The 14,577-nt window shown below is 42.2% G+C and overlaps 1 protein-coding gene across 7 annotated transcripts in view; it reads right to left on the reverse strand.

Moving 5' to 3' along the window:
* Positions 1-6: 6 nt before the first annotated feature.
* Positions 7-14,577, reverse strand: part of CASP6 (caspase 6) — a 32,711-nt gene continuing 18,140 nt past the window's right edge. For all 7 annotated transcript variants that reach the window (XM_023219926.2, XM_023219930.2, XM_023219927.2 and 4 more), the window contains 4 exons: positions 14,107-14,183; positions 12,218-12,393; positions 2,085-2,244; positions 7-672 (listed from right to left, as the gene is read on the reverse strand). In XM_023219926.2, coding sequence (XP_023075694.1) covers positions 434-672; positions 2,085-2,244; positions 12,218-12,393; positions 14,107-14,183 — 652 coding nt within the window. In that variant the 3' untranslated portion in view covers positions 7-433. The remainder of the gene's footprint in view (positions 673-2,084; positions 2,245-12,217; positions 12,394-14,106; positions 14,184-14,577) is intronic.

The following is a 14,577-nucleotide window of genomic DNA, read 5'->3' on the forward strand; positions in this document are numbered from 1 at the left end:
TGGGCATTAAACTTTAAAACATTTGAATCACTGGACCATAATGCTTCAGCCTAACGATATTTATATAAAAAGAAGAGAAAGACATTTTCTTTTTTTTGAGATGGAGTTTCACTCTTATTGCCCAGGCTGGAGTGCAATGGCGCAATCTCGACTCACTGCAACCTCCCCCTCCTGGGTTCAAGTGATTCTCCTGCCTCAGCCTCCCAAGTAGCTGGGATTACAGGCATGCGCCACCATGCCTAGGTAAATTTTTTTTTGTATTTTTAGTAGAGACGGGGTTTCTCCATGTTGGTCAGGCTGGTCTCGAACTCCCGACCTCAGGTGATCTGCCCGCCTCAGACTCCCAAAGTGGTGGGATTACAGGTGTGAGCTACCACGCCTGGCCAAGAAAGACATTTTCAATAGATTAAATTGTAAAATAAGATAGCCCCTATTAATTAGATTTTGGAAAGAAATGCAGCTTTTTAGTTAGCATTGAGGCAAAGCAGGGAACCTGCTTCTTTCCAATCGCACTTGGATCTTTGCAAAAGTCCACTCGGCGCTGAGAAACTTTCCTGTTCACCAGTGTGAGGAGTTCTGTGAACTCTAAGGAGGAGCCATATTTTCCCAACATCTCACACAAATCCTGAATGTACCATGAGCCGTTCACAGTTTCCCGGTGAGAATAATATCCTAAAAAAGTGAGAAGGAAAATGTTGCTGCAGTTTTCTGGCTTTCAATTACTGTGTGTATTCTTTATAGTTACAGAAGTATAAGTTCTTAAAAATGCTTAAAAGAGTCTTAAGATGTGTCCATGATATATATGGCTTAAATTTTTTTTTGACTCTTCTCAAATGGGAAAAGAGATTAATTCTGTATAGTTTTATATACATGGGGTTAATTCTATGTAATTTCCTCCATTTCCTAAAAAATTCCCAAGATAATGACTGAGACATGAGATTACTAAAAAGAAGTCAAACAAAATTATTTACTACGAAAGCAAAGAAGCATTATCAAAATATTTTTCAGCTGGGCATGGTGGCTCATGCCTGTAATCCCAGCACTTTGGGAGGCTGAGGCAGGCAGATCATTTGAGGTCAGGAGTTCGAGACCAGCCTGGCCAACATGGTGAAACCCCGTCTCTACTAAAACTACAAAAATTAGCTGGGTGTGGTGGCAGGCACCTGTATTCCCAGCTACTCGGGAGGCTGAGGCAGGAGAATCACTTGAACCCAGGAGGCAGAGGTTGCAGTGAGCGGACATTGTACCACTGCACTCCAGCCTGGGCAACAGAGTGAAACTCTCTCAAAGAAAAAAAGACACACACACACACACACACACATATGTATATATATATTACATATATTATATATTATATATGTAATATATATTACACATATATAATATATGTAATATATATTACATATATAATATGTATTTATACACATAATACATATATATGTAATACATACTATATATACACATATATATATATATATAAAATGCTGAGTGCAATGGCTCATACCTGTAATCCCAGCACTTTAGGAGGCCAAGGCTGGAGGATCACTTGAGCCCAGGAGTTTGAGACCAGCCTGGGCAACACAGAAAGACCCAGTCTCTACAGAAAAGTTACAAAGTTAGCCAGGCATGGTGGTGCATGCCTACAGTCCCAGCTACAGGGGGGCTGAGGCTCAGTTTCTCAAAATTGAGGCTGCAGTGAGCCATGATCATGCTACTGCACTCCAGCCTCAGTGACAGAGTAAGACCTTGTCTCAAAAAAAAAAAAAAAAAAAAATTAAAGCTTTCCAGGACAATTACCACAATGGCACTACCACCCTCAGTAAATGATGGTAGGCTAATATTATATATAATTAGACTTGCTGCTTTACTCAATATAACTCTCAGGAATGATTTTTCTGTAAGGTATTTTACACTTTTCATTTATCACTCTGTGCCATGTGGTCAAAGAAAATTTTAAGTCTGAGAGCTTCAGGATGGAATCACTATGTCCCAACAGAAAGTCCTGACCCAAACCAATCAAAGGCGAAACTTACAGAACCTTAGCCAAGAGAGGTAATTATATGTTTGTTTTAAACACCACACACCTTCTGCAACGGAGTAACACATAAGGAAGTCAGCTCCAGCAGGCAGCGTGTAAACGGAGGCTGCATCTACCTCAGTTATGTTGGTGTCCAGCTTGTCTGTCTGATTATCTACTGCATCCAAAGGAACGACTGGCACATCGTGCTGGTCTCCCCGACATGCCTACAAGACAAGGAGGAAAAACCCACCTCTATGCCTACTGTTTTCTTCCCAGTGCTTAATGTGTGCAGTGAATGTGTAAACCAGGACACCTTCATTACAACAGAAACCACATTCTGAGCAGTTGAGAAGCAATACATTCAGGGTTAGAGGGGACAAAAGCCAACAAAGCTGTTTCCTACTTACGTTTTCTTTTAGTTAATTATTATTATTATTTTTTTGAGACGGAGTCTCACTCTGTCGCCCAGGCTGGATGGAGTACAGTGGCGCGATCTCAGCTCACTGCAAGCTCCGCCTCCCAGGTTCACACTATTCTCCTCCAGAGTAGCCGCCAACTACAGGCGCCCGCTACCACGCCCGACTAATTTTTTGTATTTTTAGTAGAGACGGGGTTTCATCGGATTAGCCAGGATGGTCTTGATCTCCTGACCTTGTGATCCGCCCGCCTCAGCCTCCCAAAGTGCTGGGAATACAGGCGTGAGCCACTGCACCCGGCCTTTTAATGTTTTAAGAAAAAATTGGCATCCCCAAGTATACATAAAATTATGTTAGTAGAAGGGTATACTGTAGAGGAAAAAGCTTGTGGTTTTAAAATTTCTTACGGATTAACCACACCCAGGGCACACTGTGATACCTTTGCTTTTGAAAGCTATAGTATTGACCTAAGTATTTCTATTCAGGCAGGCAGTGTATGTCCGGATTGACTTTTGCTTGCCTGGCTGCTGCTATAAATTGTTAGGAGTTAAAATGACATCCAGCCTGACCTGACAAGATACCCGTTAATGCACCTTCTTCCTTGTGTGCCCATTAAAAAGTGAGGTCTCAAATTTTTACCCACTAATTCTGACTCACTCAGAATTTACATTAAATTTAGACTCACTCAAAATTAACATTAAATTCTGACTCACTCAGAGGCTAACACTAAACTCTTCCCGTAAGTGACTTTTACAGGCTGAATTGTGTTCCCACCAAATTCATATGTTGAACTATGACTATTTGAAGACAGGGCCTTTAAAGGTGATAAAGAAAAATGAGGTCATACGGGTGAACCCAAATCCAACATGACCAATGTCTTCATAAGAAGAAATTGGGACACAGACATGCACAGAACAAAGACCATATGAAGGCACAGGGACAAGACAGCCACCTACAAGCCAAGAAGGGAGGCCTCGGAAGAAACCAACCCTCCCCACATCTCCATCTCAGACTTCCAGCTCTGGGACTGTGACGATAAATTCCCGCTGTTGAAACCATACAGACTGGTGCTTTGTTATGGCCACCCTATACATGAATACAGTCAGCTAATAAGATTCTGTTGTAGCATTATAAATGCATCAATCAGTTCTGAAATGGTTAAAGAATTATGAGCATCAAAAGTCCTGAATGATTTAAAATCATAAATAGAAAATCCCTACTATCCCATTTTTATAGGCAAATTTTAATCTTGGTATCAGCAGGCTTATTTTCAGGCCTTGTTTTCTACTGTCCTTCTTAAATAAAACAGAACACCTTTAACCTGATGGCATCATCTGCCCAGTCAACTGCAGTAAGAGTAAAGAACGAGCCTCTACTGAGGGTGTGCCGTATGCCAGGCACCATTCTAAGTGGTTTTCATTAAGTCAGGCAATTTTGCCCGCACAACCACCCCATGAGGGAGGTGCTCTTTTTACCAAGAATCTAAGGCATACAGAGAAAGTAATTTGGCAAATTATTTCCTTCATTTGTGGCTTTCTTCCTATAGTAGCTTGTTAGTTATTTCCAATTCTCTTGTGTTTGACAGTGTTGACCACTCCCTTTTTCATGAAACTATCATGTTATTATGTGTTTCTTATTTTTCTCCTGGTGCCCATCCACCTCAATATCTTCCCTCTTCAGCCCATTCCTCATGGGTGCCCCCTTGTTTTGTTTTATGCTCCTTTTTAGGCGGTATTCAACATTAAGTAACCTCATCTAATCCCATGGCTTCCATGACCACCTCCTGATTTCTTTCTCCAGCCGAGGCCACCTGTCTTAGGTTCTACACCTGTATCACCAATTCTATGTCCCACAGACATTCCAATGCAGTTGTCCAAACCAGAAACGAGGCAGTGATGCTTCACTTCTTACAGCCACGTCCTTCCTCACCCCAAAACAAGGCTTTATGGTAGGATGTGAAATGCAGTTTCATGTTTGATACGGTCTGGATTTTTTTCCCCTCCAAATCTCATGTTAAAATGTGGTTCCCGAGGGGCGGAGCAAGATGGCCGAATAGGAACAGCTCCAGTCTCCAACTCCCAGCGCAAGCGACACAGAAGACCGGTGATTTCTGCATTTTCAACTGAGGTACTGGGGTCATCTCACTAGGGAGTGCCGGACAATCGGTGCTGGTCAGCTGCTGCAGCCTGACCAGCGAGAGTTGAAGCAGGGGGAGGCATCGCCTCACCTGGGAAGCGCAAGGGGGAAGGGAATCCCTTTTCCTAGCCAGGGGAACTGAGACACACAACACCTGGAAAATCGGGTAACTCCCACCCCAATACTGCGCTTTAAGCAAACAGGCACACCAGGAGAATATATCCCACACCTGGCTGGGAGGGTCCCACGCCCACGGAGCCGCCCTCATTGCTAACACAGCAGTCTGCAATCTAACCGCAAGGCAGCAGCGAGGCTGGGGGAGGGGCGCCCGCCATTGCTGAGGCTTAAGTAGGTAAACAAAGCTGCTGGGAAGCTCGAACTGGGTGGAGCTCACAGCAGCTCAAGGAAACCTGCCTGTCTCTGTAGACTCCACCTCTGGGGACAGGGCACAGCTAAACAACAACAACAAAAAAAGCAGCAGGAACCTCTGCAGACGCAAATGACTCTGTCTGACAGCTTTGAAGAGAGCAGTGGATCTCCCAACACGGAGGTTGAGATCTGAGAAGGGACAGATTGCCTGCTCAAGTGGGTCCCTGACCCCTGAGTAGCCTAACTGGGAGACATCCCCCACTAGGGGCAGTCTGACACCCCACACCTCACAGGGTGGAGTACACCCGAGAGGAAGCTTCCAAAGCAAGAATCAGACAGGTACACTCGCTGTTCAGCAATATTCTATCTTCTGCAACCTCTGCTGCTGATACCCAGGCAAACAGGGTCTGGAGTGGACCTCAAGCAATCTCCAACAGACCTACAGCTGAGGGTCCTGACTGTTAGAAGCAAAACTATCAAACAGGAAGGACACCTATACCAAAACCCCATCAGTACGTCACCATCATCAAAGACCAGAGGCAGATAAAACCATAAAGATGGGGAAAAAGCAGGACAGAAAAGCTGGAAATTCAAAAAATAAGAGCGCATCTCCCCCTGCAAAGGAGCACAGCCCATCGCCAGCAACGGATCAAAGCTAGTCAGAGAATGATTTTGACGAGATGAGAGAAGAAGGCTTTAGTCCATCAAACTTCTCAGAGCTAAAGGAGGAATTACGTGCCCAGACCAAAGAAACTAAAAATCTTGAAAAAAGAGTGGAAGAATTGACAGCTAGATTAATTAATGCAGAGAAGGCCATAAACAAAATGACAGAGATGAAAAACATGACACGAGAAATACGTGACAAATCCATAAGCTTCAGTAACTGACTCGATCAACTGGAAGAAAGAGTATCAGCGATTGAGGATCAAATGAATGAAATGAAGCGAGAAGAGAAACCAAAAGAAAAAAGAAGAAAAAGAAATGAACAAAGCCTGCAAGAAGTATGGGATTATGTAAAAAGACCAAATCTACGTCTGATTGGGGTGCCTGAAAGTGAGGGGGAAAATGGAACCAAGTTGGAAAACACTCTTCAGGATATCATCCAGGAGAACTTCCCCAACCCAGTAGGGCAGGCCAACATTCAAATTCAGGAAATACAGGGAATGCCACAAAGATACTCCTCGAGAAGAGCAACTCCAAGACACATAATTGCCAGATTCACCAAGTTGAAATGAAGGAAAAAATCTTAAGGGCAGCCAGAGAGAAAGGTCGGGTTACCCACAAAGGGAAGCCCATCAGACTAACAGCAGATCTCTCGGCAGAAACTCTACAAGCCAGAAGAGAGTGGGGGCCAATATTCAACATTCTTAAAGAAAAGAATTTTAAACCCAGAATTTCATATCCAGCCAAACTAAGTTTCATAAGTGAAAGAGAAATAAAATCCTTTACAGATAAGCAAATGCTTAGAGATTTTGTCACCACCAGGCCTGCCTTACAAGAGACCCTGAAGGAAGCCCTAAACATGGAAAGGAACAACCGGTACCAGCCATTGCAAAAACATGCCAAAATGTAAAGACCATCGAGGCTAGGAAGAAACTGCATCAACTAACGAGCAAAATAACCAGTTAATGTCATAATGGCAGGATCAAGTTTACACATAACAATATTAACCTTAAATGTAAATGGACTAAATGCTCCAATTAAAAGACACAGACTGGCAAACTGGATAAAGAGTCAAGACCCATCAGTCTGCTGTATTCAGGAGACCCATCTCACATGCAAAGACATACATAGGCTCAAAATAAAGGGATGGAGGAAGATCTACCAAGCAAATGGAGAACAAAAAAAAGCAGGGGTTGCAATACTAGTCTCTGATAAAACAGACTTTAAACCATCAAAGATCAAAAGAGACAAAGAAGGCCATTACATAATGGTAAAGGGATCAATTCAACAGGAAGAGCTAACTATCCTAAATATATATGCACCCAATACAGGAGCACCCAGATTCATAAAGCAAGTCCTTAGAGACTTACAAAGAGACCTAGACTCCCATACAATAATAATGGGAGACTTCAACACTCCACTGTCAACATTAGACAGATCAAGGAGACAGAAAGTTAACAAGGATATCCAGGAATTGAACTCATCTCTGCACCAAGTGGACCTAATAGACATCTATAGAACTCTCCACCCCACATCAACAGAATACACATTCTTCTCAGCACCACATCGCACTTATTCCAAAACTGACCACATAATTGGAAGTAAAGCACTCCTCAGCAAATGTAAAAGAACAGAAATTATAACAAACTGTCTCTCAGACCACAGTGCAATCAAACTAGAACTCAGGACTAAGAAACTCAATCAAAACCGCTCAACTACATGGAAACTGAACAACCTGCTCCTGAATGACTACTGGGTACATAACGAAATGAAGGCAGAAATAAAGATGTTCTTTGAAACCAATGAGAACAAAGATACAACATACCAGAATCTCTGGGACACATTTAAAGCAGTGTGTAGAGGGAAATTTATAGCACTAAATGCCCACAAGAGAAAGCAGGAAAGATCTAAAATCGACACTCTAACATCACAATTAAAAGAACTAGAGAGGCAAGAGCAAACACATTCAAAAGCTAGCAGAAGGCAAGAAATAACTAAGATCAGAGCAGAACTGAAGGAGATAGAGACACAAAAAACCCTCCAAAAAATCAATGAATCCAGGAGTTGGTTTTCTGAGAAGATCAACAAAATTGACAGACCGCTAGCAAGACTAATAAAGAAGAAAAGAGAGAAGAATCAAATAGACGCAATAAAAAATGATGAAGGGGATATCACCACCGACCCCACAGAAATACAAACTACCATCAGAGAATACTATAAACACCTCTACGCAAGTCAACTAGAAAATCTAGAAGAAATGGATAATTTCCTGGACACTTAGACTCTTCCAAGACTAAACCAGGAAGAAGTTGAATCCCTGAATAGACCAATAGCAGGCTCTGAAATGGAGGCAATAATTAATAGCCTACCAACCAAAAAAAGTCCAGGACCAGATGGATTCACAGCTGAATTCTACCAGAGGTACAAGGAGGAGCTGGTACCATTCCTTCTGAAACTATTCCAATCAATAGAAAAAGAGGGAATCCTCCCTAACTCATTTTATGAGGCCAACAGCATCCTGATACCAAAGCCTGGCAGAGACACAACAAAAAAAGAGAATTTTAGACCAATATCCCTGATGAACATCGATGCAAAAATCATCAATAAAATACTGGCAAACTGGATTCAGCAGCACATCAAAAAGCTTATCCACCATGATCAAGTGGGCTTCATCCCTGGGATGCAAGGCTGGTTCAACATACGCAAATCAATCAACATAATCCAGCATATAAACAGAACCAAAGACAAGAACCACGTGATTATCTCAATAGATGCAGAAAAGGCTTTTGACAAAATTCAACAGCCCTTCATGCTAAAAACGCTCAACAAATTCGGTATTGATGGAACGTACCTCAAAATAATAAGAGCTATTTATGACAAACCCACAGCTAATATCATACTGAATGGGCAAAAACTGGAAAAATTCCCTTTGAAAACTGGCACAAGACAGGGATGCCCTCTCTCACCACTCCTATTCAACATAGTGTTGGAAGTTCTGCCTAGGGCAATCAGGCAAGAAAAATAAATAAATGGTATTCAGTTAGGAAAAGAAGAAGTCAAATTGTCCCTGTTTGCAGATGACATGATTGTATATTTAGAAAACCCCATTGTCTCAGCCCAAAATCTCCTTAAGCTGATAAGCAACTTCAGCAAACTCTGAGGATACAAAATTAATGTGCAAAAATCACAAGCATTCTTATACACTAGTAACAGACAAACAGCCAAATCATGAATGAACTTCCATTCAAAATTGCTTCAAAGAGAATAAAATACCTAGGAATCCAACTTACAAGGGATGTAAAGGACCTCTTCAAGGAGAACTACAAACCACTGCTCAGTGAAATCAAAGAGGACACAAACAAATGGAAGAACATACCATGCTCATGGATAGGAAGAATCAATATCGTGAAAATGGCCATACTGCCCAAGGTTATTTATAGATTCAATGCCATCCCCATCAAGCTACCAATGAGTTTCTTCACAGAATTGGAAAAAACTGCTTTAAAGTTCACATGGAACCAAAAAAGAGCCCGCATTGCCAAGACAATCCTAAGTCAAAAGGACAAAGCTGGAGGCGTCACGCTACCTGACTTCAAACTATACTACAAGGCTACAGTAACCAAAACAGCATGGTACTGGTACCAAAACAGAGATATAGACCAATGGAACAGAACAGAGTCCTCAGCAATAATACCACACATCTACAGCCATCTGATCTTTGACAAACCTGAGAGAAACAAGAAATGGGGAAAGGATTCCCTATTTAATAAATGGTGCTGGGAAAATTGGCTAGCCATAAGTAGAAAGCTGAAAGTGGATCCTTTCCTTACTCCTTATATGAAGATTAATTTAAGATGGATTAGAGACTTAAATGTTAGACCTAATACCATAAAAACCCTAGAAGAAAACCTAGGTAGTACCATTCAGGACATAGGCATGGGCAAGGACTTCATGTCTAAAACACCAAAAGCAACGGTAGCAAAAGCCAAAATTGACAAATGGGATCTAATTAAACTAAAGAGCTTCTGCACAGCAAAAGACACTACCATCAGAGGGAACAGGCAACCTACAGAATGGGAGAAAATTTTTGCAATCTACTCATCTGAAAAAGGGCTAATATCCAGAACCTACAAAGAACTCAAACAAATATACAAGAAAAAAACAACCCCATCAAAAAGTGGGCAAAGGATATGAACAGCCATTTCTCCAAAGACATTCATACAGCCAACAGACACATGAAAAAATGCTCATCATCACTGGCCATCAGAGAAATGCAAATCAAAACCACAATGAGATACCATCTCACACCAGTTAGAATGGCAATCATTAAAAAGTCAGGAAACAACAGGTGTTGGAGAGGATGTGGAGAAATAGGAACACTTTTACACTGTTGGTGGGATTGTAAACTAGTTCAACCATTATGGAAAACAGTATGGCAATTCCTCAAGGATCTAGAACTAGATGTACCATATGACCCAGCCATCCCACTACTGGGTATATACCCAAAGGATTATAAATCATGCTGCTATAAAGACACATGCACAGGTATGTTTATTGTGGCACTATTCACAATAGCAAAGACTTGGAATCAACCCAAATGTCCACCTGTGACAGACTGGATTAAGAAAATGTGGCACATATACACCATAGAATACTATGCAGCCATAAAAAAGGATGAGTTTGCATCCTTTGTAGGGACATGGATGCAGCTGGTAACCATCATTCTTAGGAAACTATAACAAGAACAGAAAACCAAACACCACATGTTCTCACTCATAGGTGGGAACTGAACAATGAGATCACTTGGACTCAGGAAGGGGAACATCACACACCGGGGCCTATCATGGGGAGGCGGGGGGGAGGGATTGCATTGGGAGTTATACCTGATATAAATGATGAATTGATGGGTGCTGACAAGTTGATGGGTGCAGCACACCAACATGGCACAAGTATACATATGTAACAAACCTGCACGTTATGCACATGTACCTTAGAACTTAAAGGATAATAAAAAAAAAAAAAAAAAAAAAAATGTGGTTCCCAGTGTGAGAGGTGGGGCCTGGTAGAAGGTGACTGGATCATTGTGGAGGATCTCATGAATGTTTAGCATCATCCCCTTGGTGGTAAGTGAGCTGTCACTCAGTTAACATGAAATCTGGTTATGTAAGAGAGTCTGGCACCTCCCCCTTAGCAGTCTATTGCTCCCACTCCCACCAAGTCATATGCTGGCTCTCCATCGCCTTCCACCTTAGGAAGGTGAAGCTTCCTAAGGCTTCACCAGAAGCAGATGCCAGCACCATGCTTCCTGTACAGCCTGCAGAACTGTGGGCCAATCAAATCTCTTTTCCTTATAAATTACCCAGTGTCAGGTATTTCCTTATAGCAATGCAAGAATAGACTAACATAATATTATTTTATGTCCTCCATGCCATTCATGGAAATACAGAATTGTGGCACTGGCATGTCAGGTTTCTCTTTTGTAGTTCAGAATCTTTGGCCGGGTGCAGTGGCTCATGCCTGTAATCCCAAAACTTTGGGAGGCCAAGGAGGGCAGATCACCTGAGGTCAGGAGTTCAAGACCCACCTGGCCAACATGGTGAAACCCCGTCTCTAAGAAAATACAAAACTTAGCCAGGCATGATGGCAGGTGCTTGTAATCCCAGCTACTCAGGAGGCTGAAGTGGGAGAATCATTTGAACCCTGGGGGTGGAGGTTGCAGTGAGCTGATACTGCACCATTGCAGTCCAGCTTGGGAGACAGAGCGAGACTCCGTCTCAAAAAGAAAAAAAAAAGAATCCTTAATGATGTGCCAAGTCATATTATTCATGAAAAAAAAAAAAATTTTTTTTGAGACACAGTCTTACTCTGACACCCAGGCTGGAGTATGGTGGTGTGCTCTCGACTCACTGCAGCCTCTGCCTCCCAGGTTGAAGCAATTCTCGTGCCTAATGGCTGGCATTACAAGCACCTGCCACCATGCCTGGCTAATTTTTGTATTTTTAGTAGAGACAGGGTTTCACCATGTTTGCCAGGCTGGTCTTGAACTGCTGACCTCAGGTGATCTGCCTGCCTCGGCCTCCCAAAGTGCTGAGATTACAGGCATGAGCTATCTCACCTGTAAAAAATACTTTTATCCCTAAAAATAATTTGGCAGCAGAGAAACAATCTTGGTTTAAGGGGCAATGTGAAAGGGATGAGACAGGATAGGACTAGAAGGGCTTTATTTTTCCATTCTTTCCACTGGTTTATATGCTCTCCACCTCCCAAAGAAGCAAACTTAGTCTGATGAGGTTGCCTTGCACGGCACTCTTTAGTCAGCAGGTACCTTTTCCAATGGCTCTCCTTGATATCATGCTGGGCCAGGGAGTAGCACATTGGTTACTTCATGAGTAACTTCAAGTGTCAATCCAAATGCTGTTACTTTGTAATACAGACAATGAGAGTGTCAAAGAATTATTACTAACAGCTCAAAGTGCAACTCTGATTGGCCAGAATTTAAAAAGGGCCTGTCCAATTACTGGAGAAAGTTACTTTCAAAATTGGCTTTTAGACCTTTATCACATGTTCAGAATGACAGACTTTATAATTAAGATGACAACGTAATCAGTCTTACCTGAATGATAAATATCTTGGGTTTTCCAACCAGGCTCTGACACTTGTCTCCTTTGAACAAGCCAGTTAATGTCTGAATTTCGATTTTAGCATCATATGCATAAATGTGATTGCCTTCGCCATGGCTCAGGAAGACACACACAAAACAATCGGCATCTGCGTGGCTAGAGGTTGACACTATAAAAGACCCAAAAGAGAATATAGAAATGAAAATACGACGCTTGTTATCTACACAGAAAAATTCAGTTTATTAATACTAGAATAAAGTTACGTCCACGTGACTGGGGAGGAGGAAAATTTGTGGTTTTGTCTTTTTTGTTTTTTTGAGACAAGAGTTTCACTGTTGGTGCCCAGGTTGGAGTGCAGTAGCACGATCTTGGCTCACGGCAACCTCCACCTCCCCGGTTCAAGCGATTCTCCTGCCTCAGCCTCCCAGGTAGCTGGGATTACAGATTCGAAACCATACCCAGCTAATTTTTGTATTTTTAGTAGAGACAGGGTTTTGCCATGTAGCCAGGCTGGTCTCGAACTCCTGACCTCAAGTGATCCACCCACCTTGGCCTCCCAAAGTGCTGAGATTACAGGCATGAGCCACCATGCCCGGCCTATTCTTTAATAAGTGTAAAATATCTGTAATGAAACAACTTAAGTCTTTAATCAAACAGAATATACCATACTGTATCTTATGTTTTAAAAAATCCAAATTTATTCAAGTTCAGAGTAATAGAGTTTGACCAAATTTCATTAGCCTTTCTAAAACACAGAATGATGTGGAAAACATAAAGGGATTATGATAGGGAATCTCATTTAAGATCCAAGTTACTTTGGCAATAAACTAAAAATTTCCTTGAATCAGCAGAGACCTTAGAGCAAAAGACCCAGGAACTGCTCAACAACTCCCCACACGTTGCTGCACTTTCACCATAGGAACACAGCACTTAGGGCCAGGCGCGGTGGCTCACGCCTGAAATCCCAGCACTTTGGGAGGCCGAGGCAGGTGGATCACTTGAGGCTGGGAGTTCAAGACCAGTCTGGCCAACACGGTGAAACCCTGTCTCTACTAAACACACAAAATTAGCCGGGCTTGGGGGCGAGCTACTTGGTAAGCTGAGGCAGGAGAATCGCTTGAACCCAGGAGGTGGGGGTTGCAGTGAGCTGAGATCATGCCACTGCACTCCAGTCTGGGAGACACAGCGAGATTCCATCTCAAAAAAAAAAAAGAAGAGATTATAGCACTTAGAGCTTCCAAAAGAGTACTCAAGGCCGGGTGCGGTGACATGAGACTGATGTCTTCCAAAGCTTCTGAGCAAAGTAGAAAAGCTGGTAAGCAGCCAAAGTTAAAATGATGTGCAGTTTAAAGAAGAGCTCTGAAGAAAGTTTAAAGTAATTATGCAAATATAATGGTTGGCAAATGATTTGAATACCCGTGGCATGCAGTGATGATTATAATACAAGTTGTAATTAGAATGCGTACCCCATATTGATGGGAGAATTAAAGGAGGTAATGTATGTAAACCAACACTATTTGGAAACCAGTGAGAAAATCAGTCATGAAAGGAGTCAATGAGAAAAAGCCTATTGACTGCCCAGCACCTGTAGTAGTTGCATTTTAGGCTTTTACCGCCAACGGAAGGGATCATTTCATTCATTTCTACAATAGACTGTAACTAGTGGTATGCTAAATATAAACTTTAGAGGCATAATTCTTTGCAAGGGTCTCTAAATGTGCTGGGTAATGGAAACACAGAAGCATACCCAAAACCTGTAACCTGTGCTAAATTAATACTTCTTTTGTCACATAAGTAATTGCTTGTACCTGTCTTTACAGATAGGATGAAGGACTCAATCTCATTAGAGGAAGATGAACTATATAATAGCAAAACTACCTACCCTCATGAATTTTGAGCAGTAGTTCTTCTGCTTTAAGATCATTAAAGCATTTCACTTCAAATCCTAGATCTGAAAACCTAGTGATATATTAAATGAAATGTTAGCCTATGAACTTTTCAAAGTTGTCAAATATCCTTACTTTGGAGGAATCTATACACATTTTAATGACACATAAATTTTCTTTCTTTAGGAGAAAAGAAATGAAATATAACAATGGTGGTTTTCAGGCCGGGCGCGGTGGCTCAAGCCTGTAATCCCAGCACTTTGGGAGGCCGAGACGGGTGGATCACGAGGTCAGGAGTTCGAGACCATCCTGGCTAACACGGTGAAACCCCATCTCTACTAAAAATGCAAAAAACTAGCCGGGCGAGGTGGCGGGCTCCTGTAGTCCCAGCTACTCAGGAGGCTGAGGCAGGAGAATGGCGTAAACCCGGGAGGCGGAGCTTGCAGTGAGCTGAGATCCGGCCACTG

Source organism: Piliocolobus tephrosceles, chromosome 3 (genome assembly GCF_002776525.5).
Source record: "Piliocolobus tephrosceles isolate RC106 chromosome 3, ASM277652v3, whole genome shotgun sequence".
In the NCBI taxonomy this organism is placed as follows: domain Eukaryota; kingdom Metazoa; phylum Chordata; class Mammalia; order Primates; family Cercopithecidae; genus Piliocolobus; species Piliocolobus tephrosceles.